At 31.9% G+C, this 15,838-nt stretch overlaps 1 protein-coding gene across 1 annotated transcript; it reads left to right on the top strand.

The window, feature by feature from the left end:
* The first annotated feature begins 10,294 nt into the window (after positions 1–10,294).
* Positions 10,295–11,233, top strand: LOC124370521 (E3 ubiquitin-protein ligase TRAIP-like). The gene has a single exon (XM_046828811.1). It carries the CDS (start codon positions 10,295–10,297, stop codon positions 11,231–11,233), a length of 939 nt encoding a protein of 312 aa, XP_046684767.1.
* Positions 11,234–15,838: the final 4,605 nt, after the last annotated feature.

Genomic DNA, 15,838 nt, shown 5'->3' with positions numbered 1-15,838 from the left:
AAAACAACTGGAATTTTAAGTTTTAATTTAGTTATAGTAATCTTTCCACACATTACCAGATTAAGTTTGAATGATTAAATTAATTTTATGACGGATTGAAACTAAAATATCAATGATAATTAATATACCTTCACGTTTTTAGCAAGCACAAATGTACTTATGAGTAATAGTGTAAAAATATTCATATCTTAACATCTTTTAGATTGTGTACTAAATGTTTACTTTAGTCTAGCGTTAGTAAATATTTAACGTAGGTCTTTTTTAATTGGTCAAAGGGGGAGAGCTGATTACTAGGACCATACTTGATATAAACTCATAATATCTTAACATAATACTTTATGTTACAGTTAGATACTTAATATCGATATCTGTTATTCACCATCTAGAACCAGAAAATTAATTCCAGTAACAAGTTAAACAATCAAACGTTAGTGTTATAAAAACAATTTTTCGTCCATTATATATTTTTTATTATTATTGTTTCCAACTTGAAACATTTTTAGCAAGAAAGTATACGTTTTTAAAATAGCTAAATTTTACTACCATTATCAATGGTTTGATAAACTTAAAATAAATATTAAATGTTTTGTGCGTGGTTTATATCTCTAAATAATCTAAACAAAATTGATCAATTTCGATTAAATATAACAAAATAATGATTTTGGATTTTTGGTAATGAGATAGAGAGGTGTCACGCTAAAATATATTTGTACTGGAATTGAGTTTGAGTATTGAATGAAGCACATAGATAAAAATATATTCAAGCAATTTCAGCTGATATATTTGGAAATTCATATATTTGGAAGTTCATATTATTTGTAATAAAGATATGAAGCTTTCACAAGATGTATAAAAAGCAGCTGTCGAGTCTTCGTACTTTTCGTCTCCAATATAACCAGCGGAACTCACTGTCACAAAATCTCATCTGATTTGTGATTCACTTCCTGTGTCATTTCTGGTCCAGAAGTGGATTAAATTCACTGATGCGACAGCGCACAAATTCTATGCGAATAATAAATAATTATGCTTTTATTCTTGTCTGATATTCCATGAATAACTGATAAAATTAAATTACTAAGAGTGAAATTATTAATGATATTACATAATTTCCTTACAAGTATTTCGAACGGTGCTAATAATATATTCAATAATTATTCTGCATCAATTTAGAGACTGGAACAGAAAGTTACTAAAACAATTTTGCTAAGCATTTCTTATAAAATGGTTAAGCTGTTAAAAATACATTTATAGTAAATAGGCGCTTGATAATTGTATTTTTTAAGTTAGTTATTGACGATGAATGATTTAAAAAGATAACAGGATTTCGGACATTCCCATCGTTATAGGCAGGAAATGGTATAAAACTACGTTTCGATGATTACAATCTATCCTCTTCGTCAGGTGAGGGAGGTATTAATACAGACAAAATTAAAACAAGGAGAAATAAAGATGGGAAACAAAAGGGTTCAATCATACCAAAAAGCTGCTTGGAGTCCAGTCCAAGCTTTGTCACTGCACAGCATGTAAGTCCCGAAGACAAATCACAAGTACGAAGATCACAATCACACATCACACTAGCACAGGTTACAGTGGGATACTAACAACGAACATTACAGATTACAATACTCGAAACGTTGTGTTATACCTTTTATGACCTATAACAATGCTAAATATCTGAAAAAATGTTAATTCAATACCGTAGGATGATCACCTGTTAATTAACTTAATACAATTTTATTTTAAAATTAAAATGTTACATGCTACTTTGGAAAAGGTAATTTATGAAGTAATAGAAGAATTCGATAATTTTTACATTTTATACAATTTTAAAACAAAATGTTTGATTCAGGATAAACTTCCACACAGATGAAGTGAGCTAATTTAATATTGTCAAATAAAAAACCATAACAATATCAATAATTATATTAAACCTATTTTCATTCAAATAAGTAAACACAATATATGGGAACTAAAACATTCCTAATGTACGATCATGTTTTAGTTACACAAGAAAGAATAGAAGACATATTCACGGTTGCCTATTGAGCATTTAATTCATATATTTCAGTCAATCATATCGGCAAATCCATGTGTGACACATCTAACTGGATACAAAGAGAAGTAAGGTAACAGATCCCTCAGGCTGCGTCTCAAAAGAGATAAGGAGATACATCTGTATCTCGCGTTGGTTCACTGAATATTTAACTTGGGTGTGACATTTATTGAATATGATATTTATATATGCCTAGTTACAGCTTAGCAATACGATATGCATTAGAATTGAGCTGTTCTACTTACGATAAAATTATTATCCTGTAGTATAATAGCACTAGGCGTAGAGCCATAATGTTTGAAAACGTTTGACTAGAGTAATAATATTATTCCTCTATTTTTTAATTATTATGAGAGATTTGAAACCAATGTCTCTTACACAATACTACTTCAATGATCAAATTATCTGTTGAGATATATAATTGGTTGCAAAGGTAGTTAAAATATAAAGAAAATAATATATTCATAATACATTTAAGTTCATACAGAGTAATCAACTTTTAATATATGACAGATTTGTATACCGACAGCACTTAGAGGAAATCGTAAAGTAAATTTAATGAGTTTACACAGTTGCATGGATTTTGATGGATACCAATCTAAGTCGTAGTACTATTATTAATTTCTCCGCGTAATTAGCTGACCATTTCAATTAGCTCTCTTTAATCATGGATTAATTAATATTAAATAACTAAACTATAAGTTGATTAAATTATGGTTTATTTGTTTATTTATCGTCTAATAATCCGAATGTTATAATGGTTATAAATTCTTCTATAGTTATTATTTACATGATGAATTTCTCTCCAAGAGAATTACTCAATAGGAAATATGAGGTATTATTAATCCATAGTATACAATTTTTTGTTCCAAGTTTTGAGTGCAATATGAAACAAAGATGTCCCTGTTATTAGTATTAAAACTAAATGTTAGAATTTTACATAAAAAGGGTTAATTATAGAACATATATAAGAAAATCCATAAAGGAGAAATGTTTCCCTCCGTCTTTTCTCCAGAAGCTTTATAATGGGAAATTTAGAGCGTCGGCCAAAATCATGATCATTCCATCCACTTTATAATGCGGATTACTTTTCCAAGTTTAAAAGTGTTTTGGAACATGCCCTCATCAATACTCTTATTGATTATATGAAGCAAGGGAAAATTAAAATATGCCAAAATTTTAAGGAATGGAGCCAGAATGTTATCAATGCCGCCCTTCATATCCGTGTCAACGTGCTGTAGTTCTGGGTCCGTTATGGGTTCTAGCCGGAGGTAAGCGTCCGCCCGGTACTCATCTTCATTCGTGACGACTTCAGTTACATGAGAAACCGCACCGGCTAGGCTGTCCCCAACTTTCGCGTAATATTTGTTGAATACACCTTGTATCTTTTACATCGTAGAGTTATAACCTTTCATAGACGCCTAGAAATGATCAATTATTTGGAATCTTTTCTTTATTTTTTTATACCTAAGGTTTCTGCAATATTTCCCAACATATTTTGATTTGGTATTTTTCCAGTCATTGACTTTATTAGAATAGTTGTCTAAATTTTGAAGGAATTAATTATTTTTGTTAAAACATTACGGCCATTTTTAATTTGGGTTTTCAAAGCAGTGTCGAAACGTTGTCTTTACAAACGATAGCCCACCTTTTCTCTTGTCTGGATTGATCTGATCAAACCGCTAATCATCCAAATTGTTTCATATGCTTAATTTTTTATGGAAATTGTGATATTTTCGTTCGCAATGTAAAAATATTTTGAAGCTGCTTGACGTAAGTTCCACAACTTGATTCAACTTGTTTATTGTTTAGTACTGGAAACCAATTTCAACAAGAGATAAGATGGCTTGCAACCTCAACGAGATGTTAATTGATCTTATGTTTAAACAAAGTCTGGCCTAGTTTTTTGTCCAGCTTGGTTGAAACAAGGCAACGGTAAAATAATCATATGTCATTTCAATCGTTAATGTTAAAAAAATATGATTTATACCATTAGAAAACCCTAAAATCTAGTAGATACATTTATAAACTTACAAAACCCGCCTCATACATAAAATCAAGGTATCTTTGAGAGGGCTTATCCACGGTATCTATTAAAAAATTATGTTTACAACCAGACAGTGCAAATCCGACCCAACACTTTGCCTACCGTCGAGATAAAACCCAAGTTCGCCGGATGTACAGTGCTTTCTTACCACAAAACTTTATGTCCACTTTAATACACGTTGCACCATGCAAATAAATTTCTTCTGAACACGCAAAAACATGCATTCATAAAAACAAAATCACACCGTTCTTCTGGTTCTTACTGCATTTGTTAACAATCACATCGTATCCATCCATACCCACTTGCGGAATACTCTCATCTAGCTAAGAATCTATTACAACGATAATGCCGAATTTTTAGTTAAATTTACTAAGAAATATCATAATTTTTTCCATTTATATTGTAACTATATATATATATATATATATATATATATATATATATATATATATATATATATCTATATATATAAAAATGAAACTGTTCGTGTGTAACAGCATCACTCACAAACGGCTGGACGGATTCGCCTAATTTTTTTTTTAATTTGTTCGTCTTGATCTGTAGAAGGTTATAGGATAATTTTTATCCCTTTCCCGATTCAGGATTCCGCCCCACTGGTTACAGAAATACCCGTAAGAAATGCATTGCAGCAAACATATGTTATTAAGTGAAAGAGTCTTTTCAAATTTTTAATCAGCTGTTCTTTGTAAACATATATAATGCGACAAAAAATATATTTATATATAAATTTCTTTACACTTATAGTTTTAAAGCATAGAGTAAGCTTAAGAGAAACGACAAATTTTGTTTAAACTGTTTCTGCAATCATAATATATAAAAATGAATGTTTGTGTGTTTGTCCTTTATAGACTCAGAAACTATTGGACCGATCACTATGAACATTTGTATTTTTCTATGTAGAAGGTTTATACGCAATGCCCATTGATGTAACTAACCACCAGGCTGTACTGCAAGATATAAAAGTTATCAAAGCGCCTGCACATTATAAACTGCAATTACAACACAGTAGTTACGTATATTAAAATATCCAAACACTATTTGAAGGCAAAGAAATATACGGGCAAAGCTTAAGAGACGCGTGCGAAGCCGCGGGAAACAGCTAGTATATATATATATATATATAAATATTATAAAATATAATAATGTATTAATATATTTATAAATATATAAATATGTATATATATATTTATATGTAACTATAACAATTCAAACTAAGAATTCATAAAGACTCTCAATTCTAAAGTATGAGAAAATCTGATAAGTGCCTACCACTTTATTTACGCATGCATTCACAACTCTACTATAAGCTATCTCATCCAAAAAATCATCCATTGAGCTGTAAAACGCAACCTAACTGCCGACTTTTTTTACCACATTAAAAGTTATCAAGCCCTTAAAAAGTGAAAGTGAGTTTTGTGTACTCCAAATACAAAACTGAAATTGTATTGTATTTTATCAATTTGTATTGTCTTTGTCGTATGGGATAGTTTGGTCATAAAAGTATCCTATGAAAACTCAAATTATCGGCGCAAATAGGATACACTCGTCTTATATCTTAATAATCACTCATATGTTTAGCTTATAGTGTGGATTCAACTGTCTTTTTATCATTAGAAATAAAATTGCTTACCGTGTACATATGATATAAGGTTGTAACATTTATAATAAATACAAGTGTGAATATTAAAATAGGTGTATAGAACGTGGAAACTGGAAGAAAACAATGTTACAAGTCTATATTTAGTAATTTTACACTCAAATTGGTGCGAATAATGTGAATAATTGGTAGGAATTCAAACCATCATAGCTGACAATGTAGCTGAACTCATTTTCTATACATCAGGAATGACAAGTGAAATAACAAACTTTGAAAAATATTTTTTAAACAAAATTAACTTTTATGCTTTATAAAAACATTAGAACATTAGTGTATTCGATTCTGTGCGAGTTAATATCCTACTCATAATCAAAGCATACTGTGTAAAAAACACTTGTTGAACGTTGGACAGTATGCCCTATAGAGAAACTCAGAAAGACTTGGTCCAAAAATTGTGGGAGATTTCCCTTCATTCGAGTATTTAGTTCGTTATGCTCACGCTAGGCAAGTTACTTTACAATAAAATGAACTTTTTGTACAAGTAACAGTTTTTAGTCCAGTATATTATACGCTCTTTACAGAACTTCATAACTGGTGGGTCCGGACCAACATGTTCCAGGCCGGACCAGCGTGAGGTACGATGTGTGTGTGTGTGTGTGTGTGTGTGTGTGTGTGTGTGTGTGTGTGTGTGTGTGTGTGTGTGTGTGTGTGTGTGTGTGTGTGTGTGTGAAATGCCTTACACTTTAACGGTTGAGTAAAACATAAATCATTGACAAGATATTGTTCTGAAAGTAAATATGGAAAGATTTGAACAGTATTTTACGATAAAAGTAATCTGGAAAAACATCTGAACATTCTGAATTAAACTACAGTAGATTAGTTAGTTTTTAAACCTGGAGAAATGTTATAAAATTTGTACCAATAAAAATTATTTTATTTTTTATTTTAAGAATCTTTCAGGGTTTAAAACGGTTGATTGATTTTAATTAACTTTTCATAAATCATAACCATGTACTTGATTAATGTCATTTGTTCCACAAATATCGGATTTTTAACGCCGAATAATTTTAGTCATATGTGATGTGCTTTGCGTTTATTTGAAGTTTATTATTAATTATGTCTCCTAGGTAATTAATTCGATTAAATTCAAGGCACACAAGTAACAGTTTATAAGGGGTTGATTTCCACTAACCTAGTTTTGGAGATATAAATATATCTTTGACTGATTGAGAGTGAAACGCCATTTTATCTAACAATGCATATAGTTTTTTCTATGAAAACCAATTTATCAATTTTATTATATTCTTCATGTTTTTGTAGTAGCTTAAAAATTAATAAACTTGTATGTTGGTTGCTAACTCCGGAAGATGTTACAACAGTCAGTAATATTCAACTTGTTGACTACCATCTGGAATCCTCGCCAAATCGTCACACCTGAGACTGTGAAAAAGGGACCAGAGGTTTAGCCTGGTACCTCTTCTAACTAGTAAGTCAAGATGTTTTATTTGTTACCTGTGTCTCAACTTTTGTTATCTACATTATAGAGGCGTGTTCATGACCTGTTTTTATTTTTATGCTTATTAAAAGTAAATTAAAAGTTAAAATCAGGTATAGAAAATTGTTTAGGCACAATAAAATATTCTTACTTAATGAGAAATGCATACTCATACTTACAATATTTTTATCAATAAATTCATATGTTTCTTCAGTATTTTCCAGCGTATTTTAAAAGATAATTAGTATAAGTGACGAATAAACATTGAACTGCATGGGAAACTACGACAATGACTAGTTTAAACGACATGAAACTAAGTAGGTAGGGAATTAACTGTAAATTACATGCTTTAAAGCGGAGAGATAAAATTAATTAAAATCGAAAAAAATTGTTGCCAAAGACTTTAATAATGTAATCGAGGCTTTATAAAGAATTGATAAACTACAATATTAATGTTCTCGCCCTAACTGTATGTATTATAGGAGAAAGTAATTTAAAAGCATTATAACTTGACTACTGCAGACACCATAACGTGCAAGCTGTCCTCTCAGCATATGCACAGTGAAGGTGATAATATCCAATCTTTCTCTGCCACAATTACCGCCACGGTAGTACCTGAAATATTGCTTAACTGCTTTAATATCGACACTCTTATCTCCCTATCCCTCCTTATCCCTCAATCCGTGATACCTATGTATCCACCCTCAGGCTAATCATCCATTTGGTCTATGCCTGGACTTCGAATGATTCTAGTTCTTTACAAAATATATTACCTACTTACGCATAATTGTAGGAAATTATTTTTGTGTACATCTGACTGTCGTGTTACCAAACTTACCTCACTAATTAATCTGTTCACCCCGTCCCTGTTTGGACGTACAACTAGCATTTAAATTATGTATTTATTTTTTGTCTAGGCTATAATATTACGTGCGTAATCCCGATGAGCTTATTGCTGTATATTCAGCTGCGACAAACCTCAAATATTATTATTACCTTACATTCCTTACATGGGTTTCAGCAATTTTATTACTTGCCTTCCCTTTGTACATTTCTGTATAACTACAGCTGCGTAAGAAGTTTAAACCAGTATAATAATAAGTATATTACCTGTACATCCGTGATAAGCATCTCCTTTATGTAAATCCGTATAGTTTTAACTTGACTTGATTTATAAACGATTTATATTTTTAGCTTACACGTGGCTATCCTATTGAGGATAAAATCTTATCTAATTGGCACATTCAGCTCTTTTATTTACATCTTCATCTAATAATACAATGACAATGACTCTTTTTCCTAACTTTGTATACGCACTTTGCCTTTTTACGTAGGTCTTAATTTTCAGTAACTGAATCCTTGTAACTCTTACCTTCGACCCTTTTTTGGTAAATCACGCCTTACCACAATTCTGCTCATCTCTATGACATACCACACATGCATGCTTACAGGATGTAATACCACAGTTGCAAACGTTGTTCGTAATACAAGCGTAGAATACAGGCGTAAGAAATGTAACTCTCAACAAGGCAAGAATATTGAAATTGTACACCAGTGTGATTTACAAACTTTATTCTGCTTGGCCTCATGAGCCATTGGCCCGTGCGATGGTCTAATAATCTAAACAGTACTATGGGGAAGAATCGATTCAATACAAGTTCTAAAATTTGTTAAAAATTCCTACGGTCACAGACAGGATTTAAATCGCTCTATCTCTAGCACAGATCTTAATTCCGACGACTTGGTAAACTTTAATGAATATACACTTTATGAAAATTCCTCGTCTCTGAGGAACTGTCAAATGAGACAGTTATTTGTGGTTGCACTCAGATAAATATTTCTGGTCATAGTTTCATTCCGCTGGATATCCGTTTTCTGACAACTCGCATTTGAATCTCTAGTACAAAACAACCTTATAAGACCAAAGTCGCAAAAAACTATTACTTTATTTGTTCTATAACTAATTATGTTAAGTTAACTACCTCTTATCCCCATCTTATAAATGAGGTTTAGAAATCGCATTAAATATCGGCGAAGTCTGTTACGCGATACGTCATGCAGCATACTCCTCCCTTGTAAAACTGTTTTAATGCACATGATTTGCTTAATTGTTATATAGTCCCGTTCATAAATGTCTTAACATTTAATAATAGTTGATGGAACAAAATAAGCAATTAATTTATATTTTGTATAATTTGATTATTCCCAAGATTATTTTTGTGTTCGGCAAGTTTGAGTTACATTTTTATTTGGCATTACACATATGTTTTCATACTGAAACTTCTTGTAAATATTTCAAATATCCACTTCAAAATCATATAATAGAAGTCACTGTTTCTCAAACTATAAGAAACGTTTAAACTCTGTGGTGAACCAAATGTGATTCTAGGACACATTAAAACTAAGGAGTTCTTTTTTAAAAACTCTGTATAACAGTTAAAGAATTTGAATTATTATTGGAGTTTCTATTTCTTAATTAATAAATGAAATCCAGTAACAAAGAAGCTTATTCAATGTGTAATTTATTCTAAGAGTATTTAACACACTTATATATTGTTAAAAGTTTATATGATAAGCAGTCTAGTTGTTAAACATATTTTAATGCTAGGAACATTTAATGAAATAAATGACAAATAATGCTATAATGATCATCTATTCACGATTTTGATTTCTTGTTATTATTTAACAATAATACTTTTTAATAGAAGTAACAGACATGTCAAAAACTTGGTTGTAAAATTTATTGAACATTACATAAAAACTGTAATTATGTACTACATGTTACTAGTGACAGTGGAAGATTGTGTTATTTACCATATCTTAATAATTCTTGTTCGGGCCATCCGCCCGGAGTGACAAATCATCGTATAAAAACTGTAATTATGTACTACATGTTACTAGTGACAGTGGAAGATTGTGTTATTTACCATATCTTATTAATATCCACAGTCTAGCTCAGTCAGCCGAGCGATAAGCATCTCCGATAAGCGCTCCGTACCTGTCGTGCTTGTCTTGTCGCAGCGTGTTTGTCGTACTTAAGTCAACGCTATTCTTGTGCATTATTGCTAGTTGAATATTAAAATGTCTGCGATCTGCGGCGTCTGTAATTCGACTTGTGATGAGAAAAGTGAAATCAGGTGTAGTGCTTGTGAGGTCGTTTTTCATCTGAAGTGCTTGAAAGCCGATGCGGAAGGAGTCAAGACCCGTGCCAACAAAGAGTGGAAGTGTAGGGACTGTCGCTCTGTAAGTAACAGTGCGAAATCTGCCACAGGAACCAGTGCCTTGACAAAGGATTTCTTACGAAAGGTTATTGAGGAGTTCAAGACTGATTTGTTCAGCGAGCTGAAGAGCTTCAGGAAGGATCTTGAGGAGGTCAAGTCGTCAATGCAGGTAGTGTCGGATGCATTAGATAAGTCAAACGAAATGATGAAAGAGATACAAAAGAGCTACTTGGAGATGAAAAAGGAAAATAAAGAGTTAAAAGAAACAACTTTCGTCCTTTCTAGAACCGTCGGCGAGCTACAGGATAAGGTCAGAACCCTCGAGCAGTACACTAGGAAGAACAATATTGAAATAAGTGGGATTCCTGTAACACCTAGAGAGTCAGTGAACGAGATCGTCAAGGACCTTGGGAAGGTGCTGGGAGTGGAGGTGGACGATAGCCAAATCAACTTAGCTCACCGTATCCCATCTTTCAAGAAAGAGCGCATCCCGTCCATTGTGGTACAGTTCCATGCCAGGAGCACAAAAGAAGAATGGGTAAGCAAGTACCAGAAACGCAAGCAAAGAAGCAGTCTACTCGCAAGTGATGTCAACGTTGCTTATTCAAGAAATAGAGTATTCGTCAGTGAACACCTGTCACCAGACAACAAAATCTTCCTGTCCAAGCTCAAGGAGAAATGTAAGGACGTTGGCTTCAAGTTTGCTTGGTGTCGTGATGGAAGATTTTACGCCAGGAAAAAAGAAGGTGAAAATTGTGTCAAAATAAATACCCTACTAGACATTGACAATCTCAAGTAGGCCTAGGTGCATAAGCGATAGACATAAGTATGTATGTTCATTGCAAAATAATGTTCCAACATCCACGTAATTCGTTTTGTTTTTTTACTTTCAAATTAACTAAAGTAAGAGTTTTTTGTTTGTCTCTGTAAATGCAAGTAAACAATGAGGTAGTTATTTACAGCTCATTAGATAATGATTTCTTTTTCCCCCTAAATATAAGTAGGCATTTTAGTTTGCTTCATGCTAACATTAGAAGTATTAGAAAGAATTTCAATAGTTTTCTACTTGAATTTAGTCAAATAATGTTTTCAGTTAAATTCATTGTTTTAAGCGAAGAATGGATAGGCAGTGATGAAATCGGGTTTTATAGTATACAAGGATATAAAACATTTTTTTGTTGTAACGATAACTATAGAGCTGGTGGGGTGGTTTGTTATGTCTCCAACGAATTAAATGTTACACAGATGGACGTAAATATGAGATCAGCTGATATTTTGATATTAGACATTAAAATAAATAATTTTTATTTCAAACTTTTTTGCGTTTACAGGCTGCAGGAATATCCCGTAAACGATTTTTTAGAGGAACTATCATCTTGCTTGGAAAATTTGAGTTCTAGTGTAATATTTGTGGGAGATATTAACATAAATCTGTTTGGGACAAACTTGCCTTGTGTTCAAAGTTATAACAATGTAATGAGTAATAACGGCTTTAGTTCATTGATAAACGTTCCTACAAGAAAAACAATGAACAGTGAATCATGTATAGACCATGTTTTTATTAAACATAGAAATATAAATTGTTTTAAAGCTGCAGTTTTTGATACCGGATTAACCGATCACAGATTGCTTGGTTTAATAGCAAATAATGTTAATTCAAATTTGTATAACTTACATAATACTACATACAAAAATGACAGTGAAATTAAATATAAAGAAATAATTTGTTATGATAAACTGAATAAATATTTGCAAAGTATTAATTGGGGTGAGGTTTACTGTCTAAATGATGTTAACGACTGCTATTTAAAATTTGTGCAAATTTTAAACAATTCTTTGATGAAAAGTAAAAGATTTATTCCAATAAATAAAAACCTAGAGAAGGCTAAGGCGGTTAGCCCTTGGATTAATGTTAATTTATTGCATAGGATTAAAAGAAGAAATAAACTATTCTGTATGTATAAAAAAAGACCTTATGATGAGCGGTTCAAACATTATTTTAACAGCTACTGTGAAACTTTAAAAAAGGACATTACTTCGACCAAAAACGCTTATTATTCCCAACAAATCAGTAGGTGTGATGGAGATGTTTCAGGACAATGGAAAATAATAAATAGTTTAACTGGGGTGAGTAAAGGCAAGTCAGTTGATAAAGTTATTTTAGATAACGGTGAGGTAATCACTGATAGCAAGGAGGTAGCTGAAAAGATTAATTCTTATCTTATCAGTGCTCAAAGCGTACAGTTGGCTCAGGGGCTACAGGCCGACAATCATTTTCCCTTAGTAACTAGTTTGGATTCATTTTATCTCTCAGAAACAAACGCTCAGGAAATAATTGACATTATAGGGAAATTAAAAAATAAAAAGTCGTCAGGCTATGACCAATTTAATGTTATTTTGTTAAAAAATATAGCGATTAATATTGCCCCAATACTTGCTTATATAGTAAATTTAAGTTTTAGCAGTGGAATATTTCCGGATGCATTAAAATTAAGTGTCATAGTGCCATTGTTAAAAAAACAGAATTGCTATAAGCTAGAAAATATAAGGCCTATTATATTAGTCTGTTGTCAATTTTTTCTAAAATAATGGAAAAGGTTATAAAATCTAGACTGTTATCATATCTAAACAAAAAGGCTTTTTTCAGTAACGCGCAGTATGGCTTTAGGAAGGGTAGATCTACTGAGAATGCGTTAACAGTTTTCGTAGAAAACATTTATTCTAGTCTTAACAGTGGTAACAAAACTACAGGGCTATTTATAGATTTTAGAAAGGCATTTGATCTAGTGAATCATGAATTATTATTTAAGAAATTGGAGGCGGCTGGTGTGAGAGGTAGAGCCCTAGATTGGTTTATTAGTTTTCTTTCAAACAGAACACAGAAGGTTCGGATTGGTGATCACCTGGGTTCGCCCCTGCATGTGAGGGCCGGGGTGCCTCAGGGGTCGGTGTTGTCCGATGCACTCTTCTTAATTTTTATTAATGATCTGTTGAAGCTTAACTTTCATGGTAGCGTGTGTGCGTTTGCTGATGATGTTGCTTTTCTTTACTCACGGCAGGACAAGCAGCTGATACAGGCGCATGCATGTGATTATTTGTTCTTACTGAGGAGGTGGTGTTTGCAGAATAAAATGATAGTCAATACTAATAAAACTAAGTATATAAACTTTGATTTTAGAGGATTTTGCTTTGACACTCCATTGATTTATCATTCAGAAGTTTGTAAAATAAATAACTGTAAATGTACACCTTTAGAAAAAGTAAATTCATTTAAGTATCTGGGGATTATTTTAGATGAGAAAGTTACATGGGAAAAACATATATTTGAACTTCACAACAAGATTAAATTCTCAATTAGAAAGTTTTTTTATCTAAGAAATTTTTGTGATCCATCCTTATTGAGAAATTTATACTTTGCGTTAGCACATTCCCGTTTACAATACGGTATAAGTTGTTGGGGTGGAACTTTTAAAGTGCATATAAATAAACTAAGAATATCACAAAATAAACTTATACGCGTCATAGCAAATAAAAGCTTCAGAGAGAGTTCTTTTCCTCTTTATTCGCAACTAACAATTTTGCCAATACAACATCTTTATGTTTTTAAAGTTTTGAGGGAGTTTTACTTGAGAAGTGGTAATAGAGGTAACAATTTAATATATTCTACCAGAAGTATAAATCTTAAACTGTTTAGGTTACCAAAAGTCAAAAAATCACAATTCAGACAATCTTTTTCCTACGCTGGTCCAAAAATATTTAATCAGTTGCCTTTGCACATTAGGCAGATAGAAGACTTTAAGGCATTCTGTGCACAAGTAAAAAAGTGGCTTTTTAGAAAACCAGAATTAAGTTGTTTATTTAGAATACTATCATAACTATATCAGTAAACTTTTGACATGTTAATAACTGTATAATTTAATATATTTTAATTAGAAATCAAGTAAAATTAGTGTAAATAATTAACTATTAGTAAAATATAATAATTGATTTAAGTTCGAAGAATGGTTGTGGACGCTGCAGAAGCTCATATTTTTAGATATGTTTTAAGAAGCTAGACATAGAAATTTATTTTGTTTTAAACCTTTAAATAGGATATTAATTGTTGTATATATTTTAGATTTTTATTTTTTTTTCTCTCTCGCTGACCTCACTACTTGTAAAAGAGGTCAGTGTATTTTTCTTATCATTGTTAAGTTAATTCAATTTTGTAAGTTTATAGGAAAATAAATCATTTATTCATTTATTCATAATTCTTGTTCGGGCCATCCGCCCGGAGTGACAAATCATCGTATAAAAACTGTAATTATGTACCTCATGTTACTAGTGACAGTGGAAGATTGTGTTATTTACCATATCTTAATAATTCTTGTTCGGGCCATCCGCCTGGTTTGACAAATCTCGTATAAATCATCGTATAAAAACTGTAATTATGTATCTCATGTTACTAGTGACAGTGGGAGATTGTGTTATTTTCCATATCTTAATAATTCTTGTTCGGGCCATCCGCCTGGTTTGACAAATCTCGTATAAATCATCGTATATAAAAATCATCGTATCTGGTAATTATGTACTACAAGTGTTACTAGTGACAATGGAAGATTGTGTTTATTTACCTATCCTAATAATTACCTCTTGTTCGGGCCATCCGCCCGGGTTTGACAAATCATCGTATAAAAACTGTAATTATGTACTCATGTTATTAGTGACAGTGGGAAAGATTGTGTTATTTTCCATATCTTAATAATTCTTGTTTCGGGCCATCCGCCCGGTTTGAGTGACAAATCATCGTATAAAAACTGTAATTATGTACTCATGTTACTAGTGACAGTGGAAGATTGTGTTATTTACCGTATCTTAATAATTCTTGTTCGGGCCATCCGCCTGGTTTGACAAATCTCGTATAAATCATCGTATAAAAACTGTAATTATGTACCTCATGTTACTTAGTGACAGTGGAAGATTGTGTTATTTACCATATCTTAATAATTCTTGTTCGGGCCATCCGCCCGGTGACAAATCTCGTATAAATCATCGTATAAAAACTGTAATTATGTACCTCATGTTACTAGTGACAGTGGAAGATTGTGTTATTTACCATATCTTAATAATTCTTGTTCGGGCCATCCGCCCGGAGTGACAAATCATCGTATAAAAACTGTAAATTATGTACCTCATGTTACTAGTGACAGTGGAAGATTGTGTTATTTACCATATCTTAATAATTCTTGTTCGGGCCATCCGCCTGGTTTGACAAATCTCGTATAAATCATCGTATAAAAACTGTAATTATGTACCTCATGTTATTAGTGACAGTGGAAACGATTGTGTTATTTACCATATCTTAATAATTTCTTGTTCGGGCCATCCGCCCGGAGTGACAAAATCATCGTATAAAAACTGTAAT

The sequence above is a fragment of the Homalodisca vitripennis genome, unplaced genomic scaffold, assembly GCF_021130785.1.
Source record: "Homalodisca vitripennis isolate AUS2020 unplaced genomic scaffold, UT_GWSS_2.1 ScUCBcl_245;HRSCAF=1753, whole genome shotgun sequence".
NCBI lineage: Eukaryota > Metazoa > Arthropoda > Insecta > Hemiptera > Cicadellidae > Homalodisca > Homalodisca vitripennis.
Note: the sequence above shows the minus strand (reverse complement) of the source record. Positions and strands in the feature narration are given on the sequence as shown.

Excerpts from the sequence above, each read along its gene's own strand:
- LOC124370521 (XM_046828811.1), top strand. The coding sequence starts at position 10,295 with ATGTCTGCGATCTGCGGCGTCTGTAATTCGACTTGTGATGAGAAAAGT.